The sequence below is a fragment of the Electrophorus electricus genome, chromosome 18 (genome assembly GCF_041902795.1).
Source record: "Electrophorus electricus isolate QZ-2024a chromosome 18, ASM4190279v1, whole genome shotgun sequence".
NCBI lineage: Eukaryota > Metazoa > Chordata > Actinopteri > Gymnotiformes > Gymnotidae > Electrophorus > Electrophorus electricus.
In genome coordinates this window covers 11,082,501-11,095,618 of record NC_137514.1, presented here as the reverse complement: position 1 = coordinate 11,095,618, position 13,118 = coordinate 11,082,501, and the positions used below count along the sequence as shown (strand labels likewise).

General features: G+C 45.5%; 1 protein-coding gene across 7 annotated transcripts in view; it reads left to right on the top strand.

The window, feature by feature from the left end:
- agpat3 (1-acylglycerol-3-phosphate O-acyltransferase 3) overlaps positions 1 to 13,118 on the top strand; it is a 20,597-nt gene continuing 7,479 nt past the window's right edge. Inside the window, exons 1-4 of one of the 7 annotated variants that reach the window (XM_027010184.3) lie at positions 1 to 77; positions 8,384 to 8,446; positions 9,375 to 9,610; positions 12,389 to 12,558. In XM_027010184.3, coding sequence (XP_026865985.2) covers positions 9,433 to 9,610; positions 12,389 to 12,558 — 348 coding nt within the window. In that variant the 5' untranslated portion in view covers positions 1 to 77; positions 8,384 to 8,446; positions 9,375 to 9,432. The other 6 variants (XM_027010182.3, XM_027010183.3, XM_035534661.2 and 3 more) reach the window with 6 other exon arrangements.

Here is a 13,118-nt window from a genome sequence, read left to right as displayed (position 1 = left end):
CAACGCCGTTATTTCAGGTCGAATAGAGGGAGTGAGAGGACAGGAAGTGCAAAGCATCATATTGCGATGGCGACAAGGTATTGCTGATAACGGACAAAGAGTAAGCGCTCGGCGAAACAGTGCGGATTACCGTCTTGCATATGCTCTTGATCGTTTTGAACCAGAAAGCGCGGACATTCGACTTGGCGCTACCGATGACAGCTTGCACGCTCCAGGAAACGGGTATTTGCTCGTTATTTTTAGACTAACCGTAGCTGGGTAGTCTGCTTGGCGGTACCCGGTTTTCGTCCTGACCAGCTAGCCAGCGTTAAATTGGGGGAGGCAGCCAAATAAACACGCCATGAAGAACTGCCGCCGGCTGCTTTAAGATTCGCTTGCCTGGTGTGTGCGCCGAGCGGTGTTCATAAAAGAAAGCGGTTTTGGTTTGCGTTGCCGACGTCTCCCGCAGGGTGTAGGCGGGTTAGCCGCGACCGTCTGCGGCAGTGTGTTAGCTTCATGCTAACCGACGGGATGAGCGGACGAGCCCTTCGGTTAAGAAGGGTTATACCGGTCTCCATCTCTTCGCTGGACCGAGCAGTGGGGACGGCTGTTATGTTCGTTATTGCTCTGTGGTTTATTCTGCGTTATAAACGAGCCGTAGTGTGTGATGCCTCCTTGACCAGGCGCGCGTCGTTGTCGCGCGAGGCCGGGGTTACTAGAGTTCAAAGATTTGTGGGTCCTCGCGCTCACCGGGCGGAGGAGCGGTGCCTCGGCTGTAGATGGGCTTGTCTCCTAAAAAAACATGATTCATTTCACTAACGTGACCGGAATCACGTTTCAACGGAACATCCTTTATGCTTGTGGTCTAGAGAGCTGTGTGTCGAGATGTTGTATACGCGCCAGTCGCAGTTTGGTTAAAATCCTGACCGCACCATCTGTGCAGTGTCCATATGGCTGCTTGCTAAACGCAGCACCCCGTATCAAGTAGCCGAATACTCAGTAGTTTAGATTTCAATAGCGCGAATCAATAGGTCTTTTGATCCTCTGTAATGGAGTGTGCATGGTTTCTCATCTGCACACTTTAATCTTGACTTTTGTGCGCGCGTGTGTGCCCTCGTCCTTTTTTTTCCCCCACCCGTGGTACCAAGTAGCCTGTCAGGAAAAGGTAATGAGGTAAATAATCTTCCTGCTGATCTCCTCTTCACTGCCTGTAAAGAGTTCTGCCTCACTATAGTAAGTGTTGTGGTATCTGTGATTTTTATCCTGATTTGTATTTGCTGAAAAAGCCTTGGCATTGTCTACATGGCTAGTTTGACACATTGGAGCCCTGTGTTGCTTCATAATGTTCTATGATTCATGAAGAGGGTTACACAGAAGGTAGCCACTGGTTGCAGCGAGTGCTCAGTCAACTGTGGGGTTTGGGCCTTTGTAAACGTAAACCTTTCTAGAGATAATTAGAAAAGCAATATTTTACTTTTTAACCTTAAACTTTCTCTGCCCATTATTGTAGGCTTAGATTGATATGCAAGCAAAAAAAGTCATACCTTTTGTGAATCTGTTTGTATGTTTTCTATGTTTTGACACCCTGTGATTGATTTCATATTCCCATGTGACAATTTTTTATTATCTTACAGTGAAAGTGCGTTTGTAATGGAGTTGCCACGGATTGCTATAAAATGTATGAGTTGTGAGACTCGGTTGGCTAGATGCAAAATGTCTTCTACCATGACCAGCATGAACAGTCATTTAAAGACCATTTTGGGGCTTCAGGTGAAGTGTGTGTGTGTGTGTGTGTGTGTGTGTGTGTTTCACTATGGAGTTGAGGTCTGAACTATACAGTGTTGTCTCTGCTATTTTCATCAGGTGTTTTAGTCAAATCCAAAACTTTGTTCTGTGTATGTGCATGTGCTAAGACAAAATCACCAAACAGTCAGAATCTCAAGATCCAAAGTCCTCCTTTAGGGGTGGACCTGTTAAATCCTGGCACAAAAAAACCTGCAGAATAAGTAATTTAAACACTTACCTAGAGTTTGTGGTACCACATTAATTTGTACATGAGGTGGCTGGGGATTGCTTAAAAGGACAGTGTTTGTCTCAGCATTAGTGTGCGAGATTTGTGTGCTGCCTGCAGTGAGGGAGTCAGTTCCAAGACAAATTTGGTCTCTTTGCAGGTGATGAGTGGTGTTTGATTGTGCTGACCTGTCTTCTTTAAATGTAGCAGTTGTTTTTCAGTCACTGGCAAAGCTCTCAAAGATGGAACCCCCCCCCCCCCCCCCCCCCCCCCCCGAGTTACGATCACTGTGTACAGAGCATCCTGAATCATTTGTATGCGTGCTCATTCCCGGAGGGTCTCTTGTCATAGAGCGCAACCAGCCTCAGCCTTTGTTCACAGGCCCAACAGACCCACCGAATAGATTCACCAAAGGATGATGACATAAGGCATTCTGGAAACACAATAATCCATATTTATAGAGACAGACTAAGCCTATACAAAGGGCACTCCTATATACACCCCAAATGACTGTATTGGGCTATTAATTGTATTTATTTTTAATCCGAGATTAAATGTAATGTGTGGTCCAAAAAGGTTTTGGTTTTGGGATATGTTTTTGGGATGGCTTTCCTCTGAGCATAGGCTGTACAGTGTACGTGCAAACTAAGGCTCGATGTGCTGGGAACGTTGATTGATTGGCCACAGTGATTCCACCAATCACAGTCGCGAGTCAGTTCACCTGTGATGCTGCCTGGCTAAAGCTAGTTTCTCAAAAATGAAGGGCGCTAGCATGGATATATTTAATCAATACCGTGAAATAACACTTAACTGCATAGTTAGCTAGGATGGTAACTTGGCTTCGCCAGATTAGCCTGTAATGCCAAGCCGATAGCCAACCTTAACGGCGGAGTTCTCTCTTACCTGTACGTGCGGCTCTCTGCGCAGCACTGTCCGCACTAATGTTAGTTTAGAGGTTGGAGCCTAACGCGAATACAAAGAATATCAAAAATGAAATTGAGCTCAGAAGGCCAAGCTTGAAAGATTCATAACTAAAAGAATATTTGGAGTAGAGCTCTAGGATTTTGCACGGTCTCAAGAATTGAATAGAAGTTTTTGCATTTTTTTTTCCTTCTCTTTCAAGAAAATCCCTGACATGAACTGGAAGGTCTAGGTGAGTTGGCATGGAATTACCCATATTTTAATTTTTTAAAAATATTTCTCCTTTTCTGTCATTTGCCTACTGGACACCATACTTTGGAACTCCCACCCATTGATCCTCTGTTCTGGGAGTTACAGACAAACACGGATCCTCATAGCGCAGTCTTGGCTTTCAAGCATGCGCGGTCCCTTTAGGAACAGTTACGGTAAATGGGTAAAGGACTGCGAGCTGGTTCTGCGGCTCTTGTTGGTGTCGTTGCAGGGAGTGGTGTGTCTGGAATAGGCCAGGAGGCAAGAAAGCGAGAGAATAATGAGCTAGAGAGAGAGAGGGGAAAATCGTGCTGCATGCTGGTCTCTTGCATTCTTTTTGGCTTTGGTCAGTAGAACCAGTGTAATTGCGTCTCCAGGCACAATTCTACCTGTACCTCTTCCACATAGTTGAGGCTGACCTGAACCTAGGTTCCTTGGTTGCCCTTGGATACTCAAAAGAGAGATCACACGTCTGCTCTGAGGCACTGTAGTGTAGGGGACATTGACCTTCCACGTTTTCTATCACTCCCGTTGCCCTTGTTTGATATCGTATCCACGGAGAGCAGCAAGAAAGTTTTAGTTTCAGGTCAGCTTCACTCAGTCGCTGAATTGATCGCAGTGGCTCCGCCTTCCTAGGCTGGGCCCCACCCCTTCTCGCCTTGCCTCAGGTTGACGTAAATGCGAGGTGACTTATCCAGAGTGCTGCTTCATCTCCCTAATCGCCACCCATCTAATCCTGCCAGGATTAGCAAGAGACGAGGATGCACCGCATGCCGAAAGGTTTCCCTGTCCCTTTTAAAAGGCTGCCCCTTTGTCCAGTGCACACTGTCCAGCCAGTTCCAAGATGTTTGCTGGGCACGCCCATAAGGAGCGGAGCTGGTATCTTGCGTCGACAGCTGGGCAGGGTTTGAGCGTGTTTTTGTCCCATGGCTCAGAAGATCCCTGTCCCCCTCACGTTCTGCTGATGGGACGAGTTGGAGCATTGTCTGTGCCTCATGTATATGGGGTGCTGATTAGTTTTTGCTGATGTCGTCATAATCGCAGCCCCTCCCGGTCGGATTAGCAGTAGCATGGGTTGCCTGCCAGGCAGGCACTGGGTAGCCCTTCTGGAAACAAAAGCCTGTGGGGAGAAAAAAGGCATTTGAAAAGAAAGTTTGAGGTACATTTTTAGCTTCTGGAGTTCACTTTGGAAGTTTGGATTTTGTTGGGCGAACAGAAGTCTTCCCAGTTACCTGGTCTTCAGACCAGTCCTGTGCCATTACTCTTTGTTCTGTGTTGTTGGGGAGAGCACGAGCCCACCGTGAAGATGCAGAACCAGGGAGCCGTGATGGTCTTTATGGGGATCTGTGGGGCGCTGGTGGTCATGGCAGTGGTCTACTATGTCTACTGGTAGGTGGTCATTAGGACAGCACCATGAACAAGCCACCCATTGCCTGGATTATGTACTCCTGAGGGTACCCTTGAGGGGACAGTGTTTCTGCGTGTACAGCTGAGCTTCTGGGGTCGGTGTGGCTCATAATATTTAATCCTCTTTATATTTTCATGCAAACTTTTTAAGATAAGTGGTTTAGTGGCTTGTTGAGCTTGGCCAGTGTGTTTGATGAATATCAGGCTGTTTTGGCTTACAATGAGAGTGTCTGGGTTTTGTAAAGAGGTCCATTGCTTGCTTGCAGCTGTTTCCCCCTAAGCAGTATGATCTCTCTCTCCGTCTCTTCCTTTGTGTGCCCAAGTTCCTTGTTTAATTAAAAAAAAAAAAAAAAAAGCGCTACAGTATTGTGGAGAAGCTCGATGGCCGTGAATCAGATAGCTTCTCTCAGTGAAACCGATCTCCCAGCGCGCAGACTGTTCTCTACACGATGTCCTGGTTCGGATCTTTAGTAGTAGGTGTCATTTTCCATAGTTCGTGGCGAAGCAGCTTGATCGGCCAGGCTGTTTATTTTTCCTATGATAAAGTTTGATAATTTAATTGATTTATTATTCGTTTACGACGGGGAGGAGGGGCAATGACCGACCTCTTTTTCGGCAGAGTTTCCTTGCGAGAACAAAAGGAGTCGTAGCGGGCCGGGCTCTCTGCGTGCGCCGTAGCCTTTGGCCTGTCCCGGGACAGTGTCTGCCAGTGGGTGTTGCTCCTCCTGCTGTTTCTGGCACAACCAGCCGGGACGCCGAAGGTGGTGCTGGTGGTGGTGTTGGCCAGCCTGCGTGACGCTACCGTTCACTAGCATACAACTGCCCGTTGGAAGAAAAATGATGTAGGTGAGGGGGTGTGTGTCTGCTAAACCTTGGCGTCTTGTGCAAGGCTAAATGATTACTCGAAGCGATACTGAAATCGCGATTTAGAAGAATGCAGTTTTCATCACAGCTGCTGTTTTGATATTTTATACAGAATGTTTTCAAGATTTTGAATAATACTTACTTCAAGTTTCAAGTTTGGTTTATTTGTCACATACATGGTCATACACAGTATAACTCGCAGTGAAATGGTTGAGAGTGCTCTGTCCAAACTGAGGAAAAGAAAACAGGGGTGCATAGAGAAATATAGATATTCTACATATGTGAAATATAAATATATAAATATAAATGTATATATATATATATATATATATATATATATATATATATATATATATATATATATATATATATATATATATGTATGTATGTATGTATATATATATATATATATATATATATATATATATATATATATATATATATATATATATATGTATGTATGTATGTATGTATGTATGTATATATATATATATATATATATATATATATATATATATATATATATATATATATATATATATATATATATATATATATATGTATATATATATATATATATACATAGAATATATATATACATATATTTATTCTATGTATGTACAAAATATATTAACAATATATGTATATTATGATTATATACACAATGTATATGGTTGTGTGTGTATATGTACACAATGTACAGAATGTACAGATCCGTTTTGTAGAGTAACAACATATTTACAGTTGTGTTACAAGGTAATTGAAATATATATACATACAGTTAGACAGTTATGTTACATGGTGGTGGTGGTCCCCACAGTTTATCAGTTTCAGGGCCCGAATGGCCTGTGGGAAGAAGCTCCTCTTCAGCCTCTCTGTCTTGGTCTTCAGGGAGTGAAAGCGCCTCCCTGACCTCAACAGAGAGAAGAGTCTATTGTTGGGATGGGTGGGGTCCTTCACAATCCTCCTGGCCTTGGTCTGGCACCACTTGTAGTAGATGGTCTGCAGGTCAGGAATTTCCGTGTGAGTGATGCGCTCTGCTGAACGCATGATTTCATCTTACTAATATGTTAGTGTAGGAACAAGTTTGCTAGGTGTTGGATCCTGTCTGAATCTTAAATTTGCACTTGGAGTTTAGTTGTTATGGGAACTTTTATATAACTTAAATTGCAATATCAGTACTGCTCAAAACAATCATGAAAATTTTCCTTGAATCCTTCAGCCCTTGCCTTGTGTTTCCAAATACTTAGGACTAACATATTCTCCATATTTTGGCACATCATAACAAGAAGATTGATTTGGTTTGAGTATTGTAGCAGCCCGAGGATATTGTACTGTAGCTGGGGGGCTGGTTTTGTATGAACAGGTGAGATGGTGTGGTGTTAGCATTACCAGAGATCCCTTCCCTGGAGCATGAGACTTTGGTGACCTCAAAAGACAGGGTGTGGCAGCGTGTGAGTGTGTGTGAGAAGAGAGTGTGAGGGAGCAAAACGAGAGAGAGGGGGTTCTGGAGGGCTGCGTTTGTGCTTGGGGCGGCCCGAACGCACAGAGAGAGAGGTGGTGTGTTTCGACATCTCACTCTCCATCTCCCCGCACGTCTCGTTCACTCCTCTCCGACCAACAGATGCCCTCTGCCTTAAGCAGATCTCCAGGCGTTAAGAGTCCTCGGCGTTGGCCCTCTCGCTCCGCCTGCCTTATCGCCTCCCGTCTGCCCGCGTTGCACTCAACACGCTCCCGCGGCGTTTCCGCGCGCACGGAGCGTCCTGCGCGAGCCGCGGGGTTTGCGGCGCACCACGGAAACGGTGGGAAAGGAGCCCAGAGCCTTCCTGTCCGTCACGGTGCAGGAGACAAAAGTGGGAGGGTACGAGGGACTCGCCTTGACTCGATTGTCCTCTCCACACCGACATCTCGCCCCTGGGAGTAGGGAGGGTTTCCCAGCCCTCGCCAAGGGTCAGCTGGGTTGAAGGAGAACGCTGAACATGTGCAGGGCTGGAAGTGAGAGGCTCTGTTTTTTGTTGGTTTTTTTTTGTTTGTTTGTTTGTTTGTTTTTTTCTTTTTCTTTTTTTCCTCAGAACTGCTGAGTGTGAAGTGAGGTGTGGTAACTGGACTGTCTCAGCCTCATCTGCAGTGTGAGTGCGGTAATGACAGAGCTAGCACACTGGTAGAAAAGCCAGCAAAGTGACAGTGACTCAAACCGCAGAAACGGGCAGAAGAACCCCTAATCCCAGCTACCACGCTGTCCCGCCTGAATCGGGGTAGGTTCCGTGCTTATGCTACGCGTTTAAGAGAGAACGTACTGTAGAGCCCTTTTGGCTCCAAGCTTCTGGGGTCAAGGTCAGAGCTGGTGTTGGCTTGGTTCAGGCAGGCCATGTGTGAATGGTAAGCACCAGTCAGTTTGCTACGTGTGCACCGCGCAGTGTGAAAGAGGGGCACGGAGCTCGAGAGACAGAGTGAAGTGTGGGAGGAGCCGGGGGGTATTGTTGGCGCTGTCCCAGCTGGGTGAAAGTTCAGATGTGTATGCATGAGGCAGAGAGGGACAGAAGCACCAGGGTATTAGGGGGCCATGGTGTGCCCGCCCCCCCCCCCCCCCCCCCCCCACCTACAGGCACGGTGGGGAATACGTTGCCTTAGCGCTCCCAGATTTCCTGGTGGATCGGTGCTCTTGTGCAAAGCAGAGGGTGGAGTCTCTTTTCTGGTGAGTCCAGCAGCGAAACGGTGTCTGCGGATCACCTGGAGGCAGGGGGCGGGACAGCAGCCAGGGGGAGGAGCGCCAAGGCTGCTGCAGTCACCGCATGCCAGGGGCTCGGACGTGTTAAAAATAAGCGGTGGCATATTTTCTCTTATACACGCGCCCTCGTCACGGCCTGAATGAACCGCGGGGGGGAACTGATAGGTGCAGGCTGCAGATAAATGATTCCACAGCGAACGTTCCGTCATCTCTCTTTCTCGCAGGTCTGTGGTCTTGAGTGAGGGGCCGTGCAGAAGGGGACTGTAGGAACAGAAGAGCTGACGCTGGTAAGTCGGAGTAGGCTTCCCCGCTGTGTTGAGCGCGCGTGCTCTCGCGCTCTCTCTCTGTGTCGGATCCCGAAGGTCTCTGCAGACTCTCTCGCCTCCGCCGTAGCCTCAGAGCGGCACTTCCTCAGGCAGATCTTTCTGTTCTTTAGTGTTTGAAAGTCTTTGTGGTCTTTCCTGCCTCTGAACTCACAAAATCACAACCTCTCGCTCTCTCTCTCTCTCTCTCTAAGCTCACAGCATTCTAGAAGTCTGTGAGCGTTTGCTGATTTTGACATGTTAAGAGACTAATTTCTTTTTTGCTAAGATTTGCATGTGTAACTTTCAGATTCGTTGAGTGTGCGACATTCACAAAAAGTGATATCTCAATATTTTCTGGGAATTTCTTGATGATAATTGGATATTATCAAATATCTGACAGCGTCACTCAAACTGTCTACTTCCAACTGCGTATATGGTCTGGAAAAAAAAATAGACAGAAATATAATTTTAAACTTTCTTGATGCTTTTTATTGACATTATTAGTTACTTCATGCCTAAGCCAGGACTTTGGGTCAAGCATCTAACATTAGTTAATATTGGACAGTTTGCTAATAGACATGCAATCAGAACACTGTTTAATAGTCAATACTTCTGTAGTGAATTAAATGCCGATTATTTTCCATCTAAATACAAAATTGCAGCATTGTTTGTTTTAAAAGCTCCCCCTATTCTCCCAGTTCTTATGACACGTGCTGCTTGCACACATTACACTATTCATGTTACCCATGTTGATTTGATGATGTAAAGTTCAGTGACTACACCCATATGTGCTCACGGTCAACTACAAACAGTCGACTACAAACTCGCTCACGTGTGCACACACACGCTCTTGCGCTCTCTCTCTCTCTCTCTCTCTCTCTCTCTCTCTCTCTCTCTCTCTCTCTGGCAGGTGTGCGTGCGCCCGTGCGTGCGTGTGTGTGTGCGCGTGTGTGTGTGTGTGAGGCGTCATGGGTGTGTTGGCCTGGCTGAAGAGCCAGTTCATTCTGCAGCTCCTCATCGGGTTTGTGTTCGTGGTCAGCGGCCTGATCATCAACTTCATCCAGCTCTGCAGCTGTGTGATCTGGCCCGTGAACCAGCGGCTGTACCGCAGGATCAACACTCGTCTCTCCTACTCGCTCTGGAGCCGTGAGTACCGGGGCCGTGTGCCTGGGATGGTGCCTAAACAATGTCAAGTTTGAAATAAGTATATATTCATTCAGAAATAAGGCTGTTATTACACTTGAAATATGTACCCACTCGGTTCCAAAATGTACAGATTTCTTGTTTATATTGGGCCTCAGGAATATAATTCTTCAGTGTCCAGCAATAATCTGCCAACATAAATCCTCCATTTCCATATTGCACCTCAGTGTCTTTTGTACAGCAAAAATACATGAACAAACCTAAAAAATATACAAATGTCCAAAAGTCAACATCTAAAATTTATTTCCACAAAATATCATACACAAACACTGTAAGAGGGGTGTGGGTGGGTGTGTGGGTGGGCGCGTGTTAATGACAACTGTGGTGCCACTGTTTTTTAATCTGAATTCATGCTGTGACCCGATATTCAAAATGTGATCATTAAACGAGATCATTTAAAAAACAGCAAAAAACACAAAGATGAAAACACATAACGAGAAAGCTATTAGAAAAGAAAGGTGGTGATATCGCTTGATATTGTAACGTGAAGTGGGTTGAGGCAGGACACACGTGCGGTGAGGAGCCTTGTTTATTTATGGCAAATCCTTTCCCATTAACCTTAATACAGTCCATAGTCAGATAACTGTTAGAGAAAGACATATAGCCAGAAAACACAGTTAAACAAACTGTAACAAGGAGACACAAAACGAAACACGATTACAGTGGCCGACAGTAGAAGCCGGTTAGACGAGGTACAAGTACTCGGATCAGAAGGAAAAGAGACGGAGGTGCAGACGATGAAGGGCGGGGACATGCAAAACAGGAGATGGGGGACGACAACAAAATTAGAATAAAAACAAAGCCACATGGAGCTTAGCACAGTGGGAACACTGACGTTAAAGGGAGAAACTACGACTGATGTGGAATTGAAAAGTCGGATGTGGGAAAAATTCATGTGAAGTGAACACCGTCAAGTCAGTTGCAACCAAAAATACCAGCAGCGTAAATTTGTTCCAGCACATGGCTCATGACACACACTGCACTCCAACATCTAAAACATCTGCTAAAACAGTTACTGGCTGCTTCGTTCTCTAATGCTGCTCCATATGACATGAGCACTTGGCTGAAATGACTGATGATGTAGCATTTCACAACAGGACGAATTATCGACAATCATCTTTGAATGGATATTGCTGAAAATAAACTTTCAAATGGTTTCTTACATTGCTTTTATACTTGCATAAATGTTATACTTTATAATTAACTTGGAGTTGTGCAGGTATACGGATTTTTAAAAGAAAGCAGTTTGTGTATAGATTGCGGTGGTTATTTTTGCACGTTCAAAGTCCATTCTAATTTTTTAAAAGAAACTTTGTGGAATTGTCATTTTCTAGTTGCATTATGTGAGTTCTAAAAACATTTTAATCATAACTGAGAGTTGTCCATAAGTTTGAAAGAATCACTATTTAATTTTTTTTGCAGTATCGACCAGCCTTACCATATTTTATTAGTAACACAATTTACATGATTGTTGATTCTAATGTAATTACACACATATACATCCTGTGCCTAATGGTTTGGAGTTTCACATTTAGCCCAGCCATCTCACTCCATAACATTTGCAAACTCTTCACTGGGCTCACCAGGTAGGCACCTCCTTTTATCAGTGCCTCACTGAATTAAACCCACAACACCTCCCGAAGGCTCCCAGGTGTGGTACCCCCCCCCCCCAAGCTCACTTCTAAACCAATTACACACGCAACCTTTTTAGACGTAAAGCCGTATTGGCCTCCCTGGTGGCAGTGAGTGTAAGCCCGATGAATAAGGCCATACGCAGCCTCACTGGCACCATTAATACTTGCTCAGTGTTACCGGTTCCAACCGGATCCACCTTTCTAGACACGCCAGTGACACGACACAGTGGTCCACTCAGCTGTCCAGTCCTCCACATGCGTAACACTGAACACCTCGACCGTCCTGCTTTTATAACGCGTTTCCCCAGCGAGCCGGTGCTCTCCTCATCCACAGCCACTCGCCAGCCCGTTCAGCTACTTCAGATAACTCCATCACAGCTTCCTTTAGTTTACAGCCTCTGAAGCTAAGCTCAACAAGCAAGGATGTGACAAACCTCCTAGCACCTGTCTACCCTGGCCTTATATACGCCCATCACCCACATTTCCACACCTCAGGCACCAAGTCCGCTGCGTGCTCCAGTGGCACCAGTCACTCTGTAAAACGAACTATCCGTTTACTTTCGCTGCACGCCGCCATATCCGGCCTCAGCGTAGTTGAAGCAATACGCTGTCCTGCTGCCGGGCAGAGGGTAGCATCGATGACAGGCCCGCGCAGGGGGTTCGGGTGCGAAACCCCTGATGACCCAGTCACACAGTGCTTTGTGGCACATTGTGCCAGTTGTGACAGCCTGAGCAAAGACGTGGAGGTGTTTAGCGTTGGTGCTGTGCAGCGGGGTTCTTTTTTTCTTTCGTGACGGAATAAAAGATTTGGAAACAGTGCTGTGCGTGATGTGAGCATACTGTAACAAAAAATAGGAGTGACGGGGAAATTCTCGAAACATTCGGATTCAGCATGCAAAAAAACATTACGCATGAAATCAAATGTTAACCAATGTTATGCCTAAACAAACAAAATAATAACTAATATCATCACAAGGGAGACACTAAGGACACACAACCAAGACACAATTAAGAAGCTGAGACTGTACCTACGAATGACCTTTTGATGGACTCAAATGAGTTTTTCCCTCTGCTCTCTTTCTCTCAGAGTTGGTGATGCTTTTGGAATGGTGGTCAGGAACAGAGTGTACGCTGTACACTGACCACGCCACGGTGGATAAGTTTGGCAAAGAACATGTCATCATCACCCTCAACCACAACTTTGAAATTGACTTCCTGTGTGGCTGGACCATGTGCGAGCGGTACGGTGTTTTGGGGGTGAGTACACTACGAGTTTGTGGGCTTGCGACCTCCACCCTGTAACGTTCAGGAAGCTGATGCCTCGTGAAACCCTGTGGGGACGGGCCGGACAGCGTTAACCGAATGAGATCATGGCCCTCGTCGGTTTCCTTTTATAGATGATGTTTTCACTTGTTGTAAGAGCACACAGCTTAAGTCTGAGGATAGATCGTCCTGTGATCAACCATCTCAAGCCTGAAGGTCAAATCGGTGGTTTCTCCCTCTTTCCTCTTCTCACTCTCTCTATTCAGTTCAGTAAGCTTTTTGGCATTCAGTCGTTCACTAATATTGACATTCAGTAATATTTTAATTTAGTAATATATTCACTAGTATTAGCATGACCATTTCATTTACATATTGCCTGGTCAGTGTTGAGACAAAAAGAGTGAACATTTACAATACTAACAAAAAGAAGAACTCTGCTGTATGCTGTGAATATTTAACATGCAATGAACCAGTCTTGCGCTCTCTGTCTATCACTGTCTGTCTGTGTCTCTTCTCTTCCCTTCTGCTCCGTTTCCTGGTGGTTGTTTCTCCCA